This window comes from Glycine soja, chromosome 5, assembly GCF_004193775.1.
Source record: "Glycine soja cultivar W05 chromosome 5, ASM419377v2, whole genome shotgun sequence".
NCBI lineage: Eukaryota > Viridiplantae > Streptophyta > Magnoliopsida > Fabales > Fabaceae > Glycine > Glycine soja.
In genome coordinates, this window is record NC_041006.1 from 25,187,911 (window position 1) to 25,206,418 (window position 18,508).

At 34.4% G+C, this 18,508-nt stretch overlaps 1 protein-coding gene across 1 annotated transcript; it reads right to left on the reverse strand.

The window, feature by feature from the left end:
• Positions 1 to 6,765: 6,765 nt before the first annotated feature.
• Positions 6,766 to 7,155, reverse strand: LOC114411216 (uncharacterized mitochondrial protein AtMg00810-like). Its single transcript, XM_028374967.1, has one exon. The coding sequence runs from the start codon at positions 7,153 to 7,155 to the stop codon at positions 6,766 to 6,768; it is 390 nt and encodes a 129-aa protein (XP_028230768.1).
• Between the last annotated feature and the right edge of the window lie 11,353 nt (positions 7,156 to 18,508).

Sequence of the window (18,508 nt, forward strand, 5' to 3'; positions counted from 1 at the left end):
AATCTTCAAGAACAAATATAAGATGAAAACTACATAAGTGATAAAGTATTTGGGACTTCTGTCATGGCTTCTTTACTAGAGACTGTCAAAAGAATGCCAGACCCCAGAGTCTTAGGAAGTTGTATTTATGAATAATCAAATTGGTTTCCGTAACTAATAGTTTTTCTTTTTTACTTTTTGTTGGATCAAGTGGCCTTGGAATAATTAAGTGGGGGGGGGGGGGGGATTGAATTAATTATTAATGTGTCTTGACTAATTAAAATTTATCCTTCTTAATATTACTAAATTCAATTATGTTTTACTACTAAGTTATGAGAAAGTAAAAAACATAAATGATACCTTAGACAAAAGTAAAGCAAAAATAAAAAGTGCACAACGGAAAAGTAAAGAGTGTAGGGAAGAAGAAACTAAACACAAGATTTATACTGGTTCAGCCATAACCCGTGCCTACGTCCAGTCCCCAAGCAACCCACGGTTCTTGAGATTTCCAATAACCTTGTAAAATCCTTTACAAGCAAAGAGCCACAAAGGATGTACCCTCCCTTGTTCTCTTTGAACAACAAAGTAGATGTACCCTCTACTTGAAACGAACCACAAAGGATGTACCCTCCCTTGTGTTCACTGTTACAACCAAGAAGCTACCCGCTTTTTACATAAAATTCTCAGACGGTTAGTTCTTTGAATTCTTTTGGCGAGAGGGAGAAGGAAATAATCAAAAGAATTCTCAGACGGTTAGTTCTTTGAATTCTTTTGGCAGGAGGGAGAAGGAATGAATCAAAAGAATAACACAAGTTTTTGACCAATGAACTTTTCTTGACAAAGAAAGTATTGAACAAAAACTCTTAGAAAGATGATGAGAAGTGAATCAGAAAAAAAATATCTTTTTGATGAAAGGAATCTATTTTTCAAAATTCGTGCCATGCTCACATATTTATAGCCATTTGATGGCTCTTGAAAAACCAAGTTAAAAGTTGTGACTCTTGGCAATTTCTTCAAAACTAGTCACTTTAAAAGTTGTGACTCTTAAAAAAACCTTCAGAAACAAGTCACTTTAAAAATTGTGACTTTTGGCAATTTATTTTTCAAAATCAGTCACTGGTAATCGATTACCATCATAGTGTAATCGATTACCATCATAGTGTAATCGATTACACATCAACAAATGTGACTCTTCATGTTTAAATTTAAAAATCAAAATGTTTAGAAACACTAATAATCGATTACAAATGTTGTGTAATCGATTACATAAGTTTGAAAATGTTTTATCACAAGTTGTGACTCTTGAAATTTGAAATCCAACGTTTAAAAACATTGGTAATCGATTACATGCCCATGGTAATCGATTACTACTTTGTAAAACAGTTATAAAACTGTTTGGCCTTCTGGTAATCGATTATCAAAGAGTAAAAACTCTGGTAAAAGATTTCCAAAGACTAAGTGCTAATTAACTATCAACACTTACCAAGATGAATTTTTGTTAACATACAAGGTTTTATCATATCAAAATAATTTTATTTAAAATAAAACATAATAATTTTGAAAAGCATAAAAAAAATATTTTGAACAATCAATCAAGTAATTCAAACATATCTAACAAGAATTATACAAGGATTGAAGGATATAGAACACAGACATCATCAAACATTCAAATTTGTTAAAGGTAATTTAAAACTTGGAAAGTTTTAATCATTTTAAAAGCAATCCCAAACCAATAAAAACATGTTAGTCATAATGTTAACAATTTAATTCAAAATTAATGAACTAAACCACTTAATTGAGTAATTGGATAAGATAATACCTTTTTCGTGATTGGAATGTTTGATCTTCATCATTGGAATGAAATGGAAATCAAATTTCCATCTTGATTTTAATCCCTTTGAGTGATGTCCTCTTCACTCTCATAATCTTTTGTTAAAATATTGATTTCTTCCTTTTCAGATCCTTCTGATGAATCATTATCATCCCAAGCGATGTAAGCCTTCTTGGTCCTTCTTTCTTCATGGCTTTTCTTATCACTCTTCTCAGGCCATTGCTCGTTTGAGGGGCAATTTGCTTTGATGTAACCAAGTTGGTTGCAGTTGTAGCATTTAAGAGTTGGAGAGCCTTCTTGGAATCTTTTTCCATGGTTGAAATTTTGACGCCTCTCGATTCTTCTATTCTTGACAAATTTGTGAAACTTCTTCACAAAGAGTGAGAAGTCTTCTTCATCTTCTGATTCTTCATCTTCATTTTACTCTTGCATTGATGAGGAGGCTTTTAGTGCTATGCTTCGTTTCCTCTTGTCGGTTTCTTCATTTTGATTTAGCCGTTGGAGTTCCATCTCATGTTCCTGTAATTAGCCAAAAAGTGTGGCAAGAGACATAGAATAAAGATCTTTACTTTCAGAAATGGCAGTTACCTTGGGCTGCCATTCCCTACTTAAGCATCTCAAAACTTTATTAATTAAATCTTCATTAGGAAAGGTTTTTCCTAAGGAGGCAAGGTGATTAACTATGTGTGTGAATCTTTTCTACATGCTTTGGATGTTCTCATTTGTGTTCATCCTAAAGAGTTCATATTCATGGGTCAGTGTATTAATCCTAGATCTCTTAACATCAGTTATGCCTTCATGTGTGAGTTGAAGTGTGTCCCACATCTCCTTAGCACTTGTGCAGTTTGAGATTCTAAAATATTCATCTATTCCTAGGGCAAAAGTAATAATGTTTTTGGCTTTAAGATTATATTGAACTCTTCTTCTATCTTCTTCAGACGATTTATCTCTAGGTTTTTCTATTGTTGTGCCTGCTGATGTGCTTCCATCTATTATGGAGGGAACATAAGGTCCTATTTCTATGGATTCCCAAATGTTGTAGTCTATGGCTTAAATAAAGATTTGCATTCGGGTTTTCCAGTAGTGGTAACCCTCACCATTAAAGATAGGTGGCCTATGGATGGAGTTTCCTTCGGGAAACAGAGAATTTGAGGAGGTCATGAATCTTGAAGTTGTGAAACTTTTCTCAAGATACATGCTCTGATACCACTTGTTGGATCAAGTGGCCTTAGAATAATTAAGAATGGGGGTTAAATTAATTATTAATGTGTCTTGACTAATTAAAATTTATCCTTCTTAATATTACTAGATTCAATTAGGCTTTACTACTAGGTTATGAGAAAGTAAAGAACAGAAACAATAACTTAGACAAAAGTAAAGCGGAAATAAAAAGTGCATGGCAGAAAAGTAAAGAGTGTAGGGAAGAAGAAAGCAAACACAAGATTTATACTGGTTCGGCCATAACCTGTGTCTACGTGTAGTCCCCAAGCAACCCATGGTTCTTGAGATTTCCAATAACCTTGTAAAATCCTTTACAAGCAAAGAGCCACAAAGGATGTACTCTCCCTTGTTCTCTTTGAACAACCAAGTAGATGTACCCTCTACTTGAAGCGAACCACAAAGGATGTACCCTCCCTTGTGTTCACTATTACAACCAAGAAGCTACCCGCTTCTTACACAGAATTCTCAGACGGTTAGTTCTTTGAATTCAATGTTTGGGCAAAGAATTCTCAGACGGTTAGTTCTTTGAGTTCTTTGTTTGGGGAATCAAAAGAATTCTCAGACGGTTAGTTCTTTGAATTCTTTTGGCAAGAGGGAGAAGGAAAGAATCAAAAGAATTCTCAAACGGTTAGTTCTTTGAATTCTTTTGGTAGGAGGAAGAAGGAATGAATCAAAAGAATAGCACAAGTTTTCGACCAATGAACTTTTCTTGACAAAGAAAGTATTGAACAAAAACTCTTAGAAAGATGATGAGAAGTGAATCAGAAAATATCTCTTTTTGATGAAAGGAATCTGTTTTTCAAAATTCGCACCATGGTCACATATTTATAGTCATTTGATGGCTCTTGAAAAACCAAGTTAAAAGTAGTGACTCTTGGAAATTTCTTGAAAATTAGTCACTTTAAAAGTTATGACTCTTTTGAAAACTAGTCACTTTAAAAGTTGTGACTCTTAAAAAAACCTTCAGAAACTTGTCACTTTAAAAATTGTGACTTTTGACAATTTATTTTTCAAAATCAGTCACTGGTAATCGATTACCATCATAGTGTAATCGATTACACATCAACAAATGTGACTCTTCATGTTTAAATTTAAAAATCAAAATGTTTAGAAACACTGGTAATCGATTACAAATGTTGTGTAATCGATTACACAAGTTTGAAAATGTTTTATCACAAGTTGTGATTCTTAAAATTTGAAATCCAACGTTTAAAAACATTGGTAATCGATTACATGCCCATGGTAATCGATTATTACTTTGTAAAACAGTTATAAAACTATTTGGGCTTCTGGTAATCGATTACTGCGTTCTGGTAATTGATTACGAGAGAGTAAAAACTCTGGTAAAAGATTTTTCTTTGAAAAATTCTTTTGGACAAATTGTGTTGTTCAATCTTTTCTTTTGAAAAAATCTTTTTATACTTATCTTGATGCTTTTCTTCAAGTTTTTGCATATCTTGAGTGTTCTCTTGAATCTTCACTTGAATCTTGATTCTTGATTGAACGACTCTTTGATTCTTGAAACTTGTTTGACTCTTGATTCTTGACTTGAGTCTTTGACATCATCAAAATAAACTTGGAAAGCTTTGCTTCAACACTTTTGTTGTTTAAAATTTTGCATCAACACAGATGGAAATATCCCAATAATTAGATAAATGGTAGCATCTTACAATGACTATAATGAGTCATGACTCATTCATTTTTAAAGTGTCAATTCTCTCTTGTGATTAACGATTTGTCTTTTATATTAATTTTACACATTGTATTATAAACATGATGTATCCTTTGATTTTTATTATTTACCTTATCCCTATGTTTGTGTTGTGCCATATTTATGTCACTTGTCTTATTTAACCATGCTTTCTAGTTTATATACATCAATTTTGTCTCTTTTGACTACCTTGGTTTTCAAATTTGATTAGCCTTGCATTTAATTTGTTTAATTGCTATAGATAATTTGGTTATTATTTGTAAAATAGTTATTGTTTGATTTAAGGATTTTCATCTATCTTTTGATTACTAGTGCTCAAATATCATTTTGAGCGGATAAATATGCCCCTCTCCATCCAATTTGTGGTCCCTTGTATTATTTTTAATGTTCTAGTTTTTGAATCATTTCACCTTTTTTATTTGAATTGACTTCTTGCAGAAGGATATGTAGAAAATTTGTAGCTCTTAATAAAGGTGAATTAAACTCACACTATTGTTACACTGATTTTTCTAGGTAGATTTACCAGAGTACCTTCATGGACATTGCTTGTCTAGATGGATGACATGGCTTTTTGAAAAACCGCTTCTATGGGTCCACCAAAGAGATGTGTCATCATCATCTCCAAACTGTTGGGATGGCAAGACCAATCATCCCTCAATTTGGTATTTTCCACTCGGTTCATGTAAAGCATGTTGTGACTATTGAATATGTTGTTGGCTATTGCTAGTGATTCAGAAATTTTTTTTACTTCATTTTGAATATTCTTACAAACGAAAACTGGACTTGCTGGGGAGGGAAAGATCTAAAAAATGACATGAAATTCCAGCCTAGGAACTCCCTCAAAGTCATTAAACCTGGAGTTCATTGTGAAGATTTGGAAGTGATAAAAGCTTTTCTAATTTACTTCATAGACTATTACCATCATCATTGGCAACATGGGTTGTCATCCATATGCTCTGAATTTCTCTATCACACATCAGTCTAGTTTCCAACAGTGACATGATCATTCAGAATTGCTATGGGGCATGCTCGGGCTAGGTATAGTACTCGAGCCCAACATATTACATCTAATTGTATTTATATTGTGTACCACAATTTATAACATCTTATTTGATAATAGAGATGAGTGTTGGAAATGAGAAGGTTATAGGAAGTATTTAAGAGAAATGGAGGAGGAGAGAATATTTGAAAGAAGACTAATTTTTATTACTTGAGAAATGTTTTTGTTTTGGCTTCTTTTGGTTTGTTAGATGCTTTACAAATGACAACTTCTTCCCCTTTTATAGGCTTCAAGGGAGAGTTCTAGATACATCAAGAAAGATTCCACGCCTAAAAGGGAGAGTTCTACACACTTCTTCCAATTAAATATTACTTCTACTTATTCCTACACTTCTCTAGAATTTTCTTTGGAGTAGTAGCACAAACTTAATGGACCTAACACATGATTAATGGGATAAATCAAGTTTATATTATTCAACACCCCCCCTTAAACTTGATTTACCATTCCAAGTAAGCTTCTTAACTTGATTAAGTCTTCTTACTCGAGCAGCTTGGTGAAGATGTCAGCTACTTGGTCTTGAGACTTCACATATTCTGCATGTACATCCTTTCTTGCTATGCACTCCCTTATGTAGTGGTAACATGTATCAATATGTTTGCTTCGATCATGGAACACTGGAGTCTTTGCAAGAACAATGGCTGACTTACTATCAACAAAGATCTTGGTCGGCTATTCTTGTGACATGCCCAACTTTTTTAACAAATTCCTAAGCCAGACTGCATGACAAATGTATGAAGTAGTTGCTATGTATTCTGCCTCACAAGTTGAAAGAGTGACTATCGACTAATTTTTTGACATCCAAGTGAAGGTTGTGTTCCCCCATGAAAAACACAAATCCACTAGTACTTTTCCGATCATCTTCATCTCCAGTCCAATCACTGTCACTTAACCTACAAGCTTATAGTCATTAACGGTTGAGAACCATAAGCCAAGGTCGATTGTTCCTTTAATATAGCGAAGAATTCATTTTGCGGCGTTGAGATGAGTAGTGGTTGGAGTCTCCATGTATCGACTAATGAGTCTAATACCATATAGAATGCCTGGTCTTGTGCACATCAAATATTGCAAACTACCCATCAAACTCTTGAAATATGTAGCATCCACCTTTTCTGCTTCGTCGAACTTTGATAACTTCATTTTGCACTCCATTGGTGTTCCAATTGGCTTGTAGTTATCCATCTTGAATTTCTTGAGCATCTCCTTTGCGTAGTTTTGTTGTGAAATAAAGATTCCATCTTCCTTCTGCTTTGCCTCAATACCAAGATAGTATGACACTAGTCCAATATCAGTCATCTCAAACTCCTTGATCATTACTTTCTTTAACTCTTCAAACATAGTTGGATTACTTCCCATGAAGATCAAGTCATCCATATATATGCACACGATCAAGATATCTCCATCTTCGATCTTGACATAAAGGGCATGCTTGTGTGGGCACTTTGTGAAGTTATTTTCTTGGATGTACTTGTCAATGTGATTGTACCATGCTCTCGATGCTTGTTTTAGTCCATAAAGTGCCTTCTTTAGCTTGAGAACTTTGTCTTCTTCTTATTTCACCTTATATCCCAATGGTTTCTCAATGTACACTTCTTCCTTAAGGACTCCATTCAAGAAGGCAGACTTCACGTCCATCTGATGAATTCTCCACTTGTGTTGAGCTGCAAGAGAAAGTATTAGTCTTAAGGTCTCTAGGCAAGCGACCGGAGAAAACACCTCATTATAATCAATCCCAGCCTTTTGACTCTAACCTTTGGAAACTAGCCTTGCCTTGTATCTTTCAATTTCTTTCTTGGCATTCTTCTTTGTTTTGTACACCTACTTGACACCAATAGCCTTGTGCCCTTTTGGAAGGGAGATGAGTTCCCATGTGTCGTTCTTCTCGATGGATCTAATTTCTTTGTCCATTGAATCTCTCTATCTTTTGTCTTTCTAGCTTCTTCAAAGTCCACTGGTTCACAATCTGCAAAGAGACAAAATAGTGTGATACTATCCAATCTCTTAGTTTGATCATAAAGGTTGTGCGTGACATAACCCTTTCACTCTCAGGAGATAGCAAAGTGTCTTCGTGAGTGGTTGATGTTTATGGGTGAGCTCTTACTAAACATGTTGAGGTGTCTTCTCTTCTTCAAGTAGAGGAAATAAGTTGTATTCCTTTTCATGAGTCTCAAAGTTCCATTGTCCTTCTTCATCAAACACCAAATCTCGACTGACTACCATCTTCTTGTTGTTTGGGTTGTACAACTTGTACCATTTTGAACTTGAATCATAACCGATGAAGATGAATCTCTCACTCTTGTCATCAAGTTTTGCTCTTGTCTCACCTAGGACATGAACATGAGCTATACTCCCAAAAACCCTCAAGTGAGAGATACTAGGCTTTCTTCCACTCCATGCTTTTTGTGGTGTCTTTCCTCATACACTTCTGGTCGGTGATTGTAACACCCTGAAATATTATTAATTATAAATTAAATTTTAATTGTATTTATCATGATATTTGACTACATGGTTGACTTGAATGAGTTGAGGTATGACTTGAATTAGTCATGTGTGAATTTCTTGATGTGGATGTTGAGTTATGTGGAGTTTTGTTGAGCTAAGTTGAAATTATGAGATTTCAAATTTTACCTAAACCTATTTCAGTAAAATCGTGATCCCGGATTTGTTAACCGATAGATCGTCTTCAAATTTTGACTGGAGGTTCCTAAGACAAATCTTCACAATTGGACCATTGGGATTTTGAAAATCCCAACTTTTGATGTCTCACTAAGTGCGAGGAGCATGCTAAGCACAAATCCAACTAGTGAGGGAATTGCGCCGAGTGAGAATTAGTGCAAAGGGAGTTGTGCTCAGTGCTAATTGTCACGCTAAGCGCAAAAAGTGGACTCCCGCTTAGCGAGACGAGCTCGCTAAGCGAGATTTGTCGATTATAAATACGTTCTTCAGCGTAAAAACACGATTTTCCCCCTCTCCTCCTCTCCAAATGCCACCCAAACCCTAACACCTCCATCTCTACCACCCACGACCACCGTTGGCCACCACGAGCCACTGTTGCTTGCTGCTGAACCTCCACACGAAGAAGAACATTGTAATTAGAGCATAATCCTCCTCAAGGATTCAGTGGAGAAAATTCCCTCAATCCTTCATTTTGTAGCTTCTCTGAGGTAATCTTGACTTCTAAGTCTTTCGCCTAGTTAGTTTGAGTTTCTCTTAGTATCTCTCGTGTTTTGGGTACTATAATAGGGTGTTTTTACACTTCCTTTGAAAAACCCTTGAAAATGAGACATTGCAAAAGTTATCTTTTTATAACATTGATATTATTTTCGTGACCTTCACTGAGCCCCGGACACATTGGCGTGAACGAGATTTCAAAATGATGTCTCCTTTTAGTAGAATCGGAAACACACCTCAGCCCTTTATGTTTTGACAAAGGTATTTGACTCCGAATATTGTTATTAACCTTGTTTTTGAAATCTATACTAAATTTCCTTCAATTTGGTATATAGAACCTTGTGTTTGGACTGACGAGCGTGAACGAGAGAGACCTTTGAGTGACGTAAATAAGAATGGACGAAGAGCTCATGATAGGTGAGGAGAGTTTATTATCATTTACAGTTTTTAATACCATAGTTGGGGTCATGGAACCTAACTATGGGGACATATGTTTGTCCCTGTTGCATGCTGGTTTTCATGAAAAACAATGTTTTTGACTAATGGGATGCGATACATCTATTATTGATAAATGACATTATTGTTTTTATTAAACTTGTATTGTTTGAAGACCTGGGGAGTTTAAATCTCAGACATGAACTATATATGTATGTATATGCGGAATGTGACTTACTGATGATATTGCTATTGATGACATTAATTGATATGAGGTGATGTTGATGTTTATGATAATATTGATATGAGATGATGTTGTTATTGATGATAATATTAATATGAGTTGATGATGTTATTGATGATTATGTTAATGTGAGATGATGTTGTTGTTGTTGATAATGTCATTGAGATGCGACAATGCTGATGTTGATAATGACCTTGAGATGAAATGTTGATGATGTTGAAAATGTATTGTGATGATGTATGTTGTGTATGTACATGGGGGGTGTAGTGACCTTGTTGGATATCCCTGGAGGGGGAAATAGAGAAGTTAAAGAGTTTTAAGCATCTATGGAGGGGGATAGCTTATAATCTTTAATTATCCATGGTCAATGCATTGATGGTGCTCATGTTTCATACGTTGTATGTTGTGTATGTACATGGGGGGTGTAGTGACCTTGTTGGATATCCCTGGTGGGGGAAAAAGAGTGGTTAAAGAGTTTTATGCATCTCTGGAGGGGGATGACTTAGAATCTTTAATTATCCACGGTCAGTGCATTGATGGTGCCCATGTTTCATACGTTGTATGTTATGTATGTACATGGGGGGTGCAATGACCTTGTTGGATATCCCTGGTGGGGGAAATAGAGTGGTTAAAGAGTTTTAAGCATCTCTGGAGGGGGATGGCTTAGAATCTTTAATTATCCATGGTCGGTGCATTGATGGTGCCCATGTTTCATACTTCATATGACATGGAAATAGTATAAATTTTGTCAGTAAGTACTTGTAGTTTCTCATGAGGAGGGATACTTGTACTTGGGGGCATGTCACTCAGTTTGGAACTCCCTTGAGACTCAGGTTGATCACCATGAGGGAGAGTTGCATGTGCACGATAGGGTGACCTCAAAACTTACAACCTAGTTTTCCTAAGTGAGAATGTCTTGTGGACACGCTTAGGCTATTTCCTTGGGGATGGCACCACATTGCATTTAAGAGTTGAGATCAGGTGCATGCATCATACTACATGGTTGGTACCTGTGATGATACATGTGATGATCGCGAACCTTTGTACGGGGTGGTTGGTACCTATGATGATCGCGAACCTTTGTTCGTGGGAGCAGAATGACAATAGTAGAGCACGAGAAGTGAGATTCTTTTGTGGAGCCACCGAGCTGACGTGATGACATTGGGATTATTTTGGGAGAGAGTTGTGTTTTGTTAATCAACTCCTCCGTAGCTGGTTACATAATTCTTTTTTTGAATTGAGGATGGAAATCATAGATTTAGGTATATGTATGAACAAATTTACTTTCCATTTGTGTGAATGATGTGTACTGAGTTACTATACCTATATATATAATATATATATATATATATATATATATATATATATATATATATATATATATATATATATATATAATGTATGTATTCATTTAAGTAATGGTGCGTTGTTTGGAATGTATATCGTGAAAAAAATTTACTTTAATTTTTCATAAGCAAATTAATGGAGTTTTCATTTAAAAACTGAAATTCTCGCGATTTAGAGTAGTGATATCGTAGCGACGAGGCGGGTCATTACAGTGATCGATTAGACAGATAAACTACACACGCCCCAGCTTCTGCCCAAAATTCTTTTGGCAGATTCTTGCTTTTGAGCATACTTTGAGCCATATCAAGGATTGTTCTGTTTTTCATTCTGCCACACAATTCTGTTGGGGGGATCTTGGAACCATCAAGGGAGGTCTAATTCAATTCTCTTCACAAAACTCTCGAAACTCTTTGGAAGTGAATTATCCTCCTCGATCAGTCCTCATGGCTTTGATATCTTGATCATTTTCTTTCTCCACTGCAGCTTTGAACTTCTTGAAGGCAGAAAAGACTTTTAATTTTTGCTTTAAGAAATAAACCCATGTTTTTCTTGAAAAATCATCAATGAAAAGGAGGAAATAGTTATTTTTACCTAGTGAGCTTGGCTTGATTGGCCCACAGATGTCAGCATGTATTAGCTCGGGTGGCTTCTTAGCTCATAAGTTTGACTCCTTTGGAAAACTCATTCTAAATTGCTTTCCAAGTAAACATCCTTCACAGAGTTGATCACGGGGGTTAATAGAGGGTAGTCCTCTCATCATCTTCTCCTTTGATTTCAAACTTAAGCCTCCAAAATTTAAGTGCCCAAATAAAAGATGCAATAGCCAGGATGCATCAATGTAGCAAGCTTTAAGACATTTTGCAACATCGTTTTGGATATTCAACAAGAACATCCTATTTCTTTGCATTGGTACCTTGGTGATTAGATTGTTTCTCCCATATCTAATGGAAAGACTTGAATCTTTCATGTGAATATCATAGCCTTTTTCGAGTAATTGTCCCAAACTCAAAATATTGTTCTTCATATTTAGGACGTAGTAGACATTTGATATGAATTAATGTCTTCCATCTTTCAAAAGAATTAAGATCTTACCTTTGTCTTTTATAGGAGTCTTAGAATTATCACCAAATGAGACATTGTCACTTACTGATTCATCAAGATCCACGAAAATGCTTCTTTTTCCGCACATATGGTTGCTTGCACTAGTGTCAAGGTACCATTTGTTTTCTTGGCTACCTTCATTGCCTCCACGTGCTAGGAGCAATGTTTCAAACTTCTTGTCTTTTTCACATAGTTATTCTCCTCTTCAACTCTATTCTTGGTGAATCTACATTCTGAAGCATAGTGGTCAATCTTTTGACAATTATAGCATCGGGTTTGAGATTTATCATACCTTGTGCTTGCATAGCCTCTTCCACATTCTCTTGTTGAGCTTTTTCCTTTCTCGTAACTATTTTTGATGAAATTTGAACCTCGTCCACTGTTGCCACATTCAACCTGTCCTTGGCCACGACCTCGACCTCTACCTTGGCCTTGTTGACTTCTATCATTTCCTTGACTTTCTTCCTTCTCCTTCAGTTGCATCTTGAAGAGTTGCTCAGTGATCTCTTGCTTCTTCTTATGCTTCTCCCCATAAGCTTGCAGTGATCCTTGAAGTTGTTCTATCATCATGATTTCTAAATCTTTGGTTTCCTCGATTGTCACAACAATGGGCTCAAATTTGGGATTTAACGAGCGTAGTATCTTCTCCATAATTCTTACGTCTTCTAACTTCTCACCATTTCTTTTTAGTTGATTTGAAATAGCGAGAATTCTTGAAAAATAATTGGAAATGGGCTCTGACTCTTTTTGTAGAAGCAAGCTTCATGATGATGAATCATGTTGATTCAAGTAGTTTTGATGATGACAAAAAGCCCAAGAGAATGATCTCAAGATTGAGTCAACAAGTTCAAGATCAAGATTAATTTCAAAGTTTCATGAGAAGAAATCAAGAAGATTCAAGATTCAAGAGAAGTTTGATTTCAAGAATCAAGAGAAGATGAATTCAAGATTCAAAAGAAGAAATCAAGAAGACTTCACAAGGGAAGTATTGAAAAGATTTTTCAAAAAAACAAACATAGCACAGTTTTGTTTTTCAAAAGAGTTCTTCTCAATTTTCTAAGTTACCAGAGTTTTTACTCTCTGGTAATCGATTACCAATTACCTGTAATCGATTACCAGTGGCAAAGTTTGATTTCAAAAGCTTTTAACTGAATTTGCAAAGTTCCAATTGATTTTTAAATAGTGTAATCGATTACAATATATTGGTAATCGATTACCAGTGTATCTGAACGTTGAAATTCAAATTAAATTTTGAAGAGTCATATCTTTTCATAAAATGCTTTGTGTAATCGATTACATGGTTTTGGTAATCGATTACCAGTGACAAGTTTTGACTAAAAATTCAAGAGATGTAACTCTTCCAATGGTTTTCAAGTTTTTCTCAAGGTTATAACTCTTCCAATGGTTTTCTTGACTAGACATGAAGAGTCTATAAAAGCAAGACCTTGACTTGCTTTTCAATAACTTTTTAGAACAACTTTTTAGAATTTCTTGAATAACTTTTGAGAAATCTTGAAACCTTTGCTACTTATCTTTCTTCTTCTTCCTTTGCCAAAAAGCTTTCTAAGTTTTCTGTTTTCCAAACCTTGTTCTTCTGCAGAAAACAAAACTGTGCTATATCTTTTTATTCTCTTCTCCCTTTGCCAAAAAGAATTCAACAAGGACTAATCGCTTGAATTCTTTTTGTGTCTCTCTTCTCCCTTTTCCAAAAGAACAAAGGACTAACCGCCTGAATTCTTTTGTGTCTCCCTTCTCCCTTTTCAAAGAATTCAAAAGGACACAGTCTGAGAATTCTTTTGATTCTTACCTTTCCCTTAAACAAAAGATTTCAAAGGACTAACCGCCTGAGATATCTTTTGTTTCCCCTTTACAAAGTTTCAAAGAACTAATCGCCTGAGAACTTTGTCTTAACATATTGGAGGGTACATCCTTTGTGATACAAGTAGAGGGTACATCTACTTGGGTTGTTGTAACTGAGAACAAGAGAGGGTACATCTCTTGTGGATCAGTTCAAGTGGAGGGTACATCCACTTGGTTGTTCAAAGAGAACAAGGGAGGGTACATCCCTTGTGGATCTTTGCTTGTAAAGGTTTTTTACAAGGTTGAAAAGAAATCTCAAGGACCGTAGGTTGCTTGGGGACTGGATGTAGGCACGGGTTGTTGCCGAACCAGTATAAAATTCTTGTGTTTGTCTTCTTCTTCCTTACACTCTTTAATTTTTGTTGTGCACTTTAATTATCGCTTTTACTTTTGGTTAAGTTTCTATTTCTATTCTTTACTTTCTTAACATTGTAGTAAAAGCCTAATTGAATCTAGTAACATTAAGAAGGATAGATTTTTAATTAGTAAAGGTTCATTAATAATTAATTCAACCCCCCCTTCTTAATTATTCCGAGGCCACTTGATCCAACACTTTCATATGTAAGGATTCAAACTCACCTCTTAGAGTTTGGAGACACACCTTCTTTACTTTGTCTTCTCCTTTGTGAGAGGATTGAAGCTTATCCCATGCCACCTTAATGGATGTTGCATCAGAAATATTCTCGAACGCATCATCATCTAATGCTTGAAAGATGAGGAAGAAAGCTTTCTTGTCTCTCTTTCTTGAATCCTTTAAAGTTTCCTTTTGTGCTTGGGATAGTGAAGTCTAATCTTGCGGTTTCTTATAGCCTTTTTTAACCATTTCCCAAACATCATGTGCTCTAAGAAGGGCCTTCACTTTGATGCTTAAATTGTCATAGGTGCTTCCCTTTAGAAGTGGAACATGGAAGGATGCCGCTCCATTGCTTGCCATAACTAAAGAGGAAATATATTAATATAGGTGCTTCTCTACTAAATATTTTCTGTATAATTTGATTTAAATATTTCATGTATAAGTGACAACTTCTTTCGCTCCATCCCCGCTGGGGCATAGAACCCATCACTGTCTCGGTTGTGCTATCGGAGGCTCTGGGAAAGTCGGAATAGGATAACACTCATCTTAAATATACACATAAAAACAAAATGTTAGTAAACATTCACACAACACATAACAATACAAAGATAACAAAAATGAGAGAAAAAAATGTGACCACACCCTCTAAATATTAAAATTGCCAAGCATATACATTACTAAAATTGGCAAAACAACAACTCAAATAACCCCAGTTGAACAAGATTGGCTTAAGGCCCAAGCAGCCCAAGTAAGGACTTTAGGCCCCCCAAAAAAAGACCCAAAAATTTTTTTTGGTAATAATATACCTAAAAAAATTATTGTAAAATTATATTTGAAAATAAATTTTAATTATTGTAACTGTTAATCTTTTTATTGGTACCGTAAGTAAAAATTAATGAGAAACAACTCTTTACCAATATCATAGCTTTGTTTAGAAAAAAGAAATTTAATAGTTAATAGTTAAAGAAATCCAAAAGTTTTTCTTTTATTTCTATTATCTTTAAAACAATGATAATTTTAATAAACTATTTTATGAGTAAATAAAATACCTCATTCTTAAATTTGTTTTAAGCCAAGTCTTTGAACCGTCCATGCAATTGAATCTCATAAACTTATTGTTAAACTTTCCAAAATGTTCAAAGAAGACTATATCCCAAATTGGTGTGGTCCAATGTAATGCTTTAAATGATAATTAAATCATATTTCGCTTCTATTTAAAGTAAATAGTATATGTCTTCATTTCATTTTGTTACCAATATTGATGCATTGCAAATTTGGTAGTCTTCATTTCATTTTGTTTCTTAGGTTTTTCTTTTTACTGTTATTTATATGATGCTAATTTCATTGCAGGTTCTATGGATTGTGGATAAAAACAAAGAAAATAAGTTTAGATGGTTTGTCATTGAATTCGACCATGCCTCTGTAAGTTGTTATATAGTCATAACTTTTAATTTATAAAAACATTCAAATGTTTGTTCAATTACTTTTATCTTTAGGAATATGGACAAATGTCCCAACTTTTCAGAAGAAAATACTACCGAAGGATCCCAAACAAAGTCTATCTTTTTGATTGCGAAAACAACGAGATAGAAGTTCGTATAGGCAGAAACTAAAAACAGGTTCTACATACGGAGGGCTGGCACCGGATTCGCAATATATACAATCTAAAAGAGGAAGGATGGATTAAAGAGTACTACTATAGTACTAATTAACCGACTTTGGATTGCGATTTTTGATAGACTATTCTTTGAGGTAAAATATCCGTCTCCAAGACGTATGTATAATCTCGGTGAAGCTTCAAATCCAATCCAGATTAATACTGACCAATCTATTGTTAATGAAGCTTCAAAAGGGTCCACTGGTCTTATCCCAAAATTAGAACCAAAGGATTGAACAGTGTTATCTTTTAGGGTTTTTATTTCTAATGTTGTTTTTTGTTAGGGTTTCAAACTTTATGCAAACAATATTTCAATTCAGCTTAATTTTGTTTGTTACAATTTTTTTGCATCTTATAACACAACTTATGCCAATATAAATTAAAAAATAGAGTAATTTCTGATTGAAATGGAAAACAATAAGTTAGCATATAATCCATTCTTTGGGAAAAATGTAAATTATATTAAATCCAAAATGATACAACAATAAATGGGGCATACCCCGCAGCTAGAGAAAAGCAAAAGTCTCCCTAATACAAGAAGGCCTATATCAAGATGCTAAAACAAATGCAACAGGTGTGCTTGTCTATACATAAGAAATTTAATCTTGCTAATAACCTCTATTACAGAAAATTGATAATCTTCAAAAATCAGCTTGTTCCTAGACAGCCAGATGCAGTAGACTGTAATTGCTATAGTTAGACAACAAAATTTTCCTTGAACACCTGATGTGGATCTGCCCCTAATTAAAGAGTCAGTAATGCGTTGCAAAGAAGTGAAACGCCTGCGGAAAGGAGCCAAATCACGAATGTGAACCCAAACTTGGAGAGATTTCCTGCAAGAAAAGAACAAATGAGCATTTAACTCAGCCTCATTTGAACATAAAGGGCGGAGAGAACCCTTGTTCAAAAAAGCAGCTTTGTCAAGAGTAAGCAGCCGGTTCCTTTTAGCAAGCCATAGAATGAAAGACATCTTAGGGGGGATTGTTGGGTTCTATATAACAGAACACCAACTAACAGTAGGCTTGACACCTCTAATGTATTCATAGACTTTGTCAACAAGAAATTTTTCATTGGTGCTCCAAGATTGAATCCTCTTTTTGGTCTCTTCCGCGTACTTAGCTCTTTGGAGATAATAAAGTTCCTTATTTGAATAATTTTCTTTATCAAAACTGAATTTGATGAAGAAATATTGTAATTCCACACATCACTCCCTCTAAAATAGTAATAGTGAACCCACCGAACCCATAGAGAATCTTTCTTACAATGAAAGTCCCACAGGATACGAGAAAGAAGCGCAAGATTCCAGTCCTTGAGATTAAAAAGGCCTAAACCCTTTTTTTTTTCGAAGAACAAACTATTGGCCAAACAACCAAGGGCTTGTTTTTGCCAACATCTGTTTTGCCCCATTCTTAATGTGATATTGATGTTGTAAATTTAGATAGTTCAATTATTCGGATTTGGCTTCTCTCCTATTCCTTTACATGCTGTTCCTATGCTGTCCCTTCAAAATCTTATAGTTTTTATGATTTTAACATTAAATGTCACCATTAAATATTAACACACAGTTATTATGCATTGTTATTTTGATAAGACATCACAGGGACAACAGAGAAGTCAAATTCCAATTATTCGTCATTTTCCTTTCACAAAAAAATTTATTCACCATTTAAATAATAATAATAAAAATATAATATTTTTGTAATGTGAATATAACAAATTTAGCCTATGCGCGATTAATGCTAGAAATTTACATAATTTAATTATCCTCCATTTATAAAATAATAATAGTATGGTATTGAATTGTAAAAATTATAAGTTTTGTAATGTAAATATACTGAATTTAACCTATGCACGAGTAATAGCCTCTTAATTAATTTGAACTATAATAGAAATTAGGGTCAGTTATGTTTTTACTCCTTCACCTCTTTTAGATTCTATTTTTTAGTTCCTAAAAATTTATTTGATAACTTTTAGCTTTCCATTAATTTTCTGTCAGCATTTTAGTTTCTCAATTTTTTTTCTAAGGACTTAAAAATTAGAATCTTAAAAAGTTAAAAGAATAAAAACTTAATTAACCATAAGTCACTTTATTGATTGAAACACATTTATTAGTTAAACGGCTCTTATAAATAATATTATTAATTTAATATATTATTAAGAGCCAAAATTAATCTTAAGTGTAACTTTATTGAAAGTGCCATATTTAATAAGAATTTCAAATGTTGGCGGCTTAGGATCTTCACTTAGCCTATAAACAACATTTTCTTTAATTACTGTTACATTACCTATAATGAAGCGTGCATGCCATTGCATGTCTACC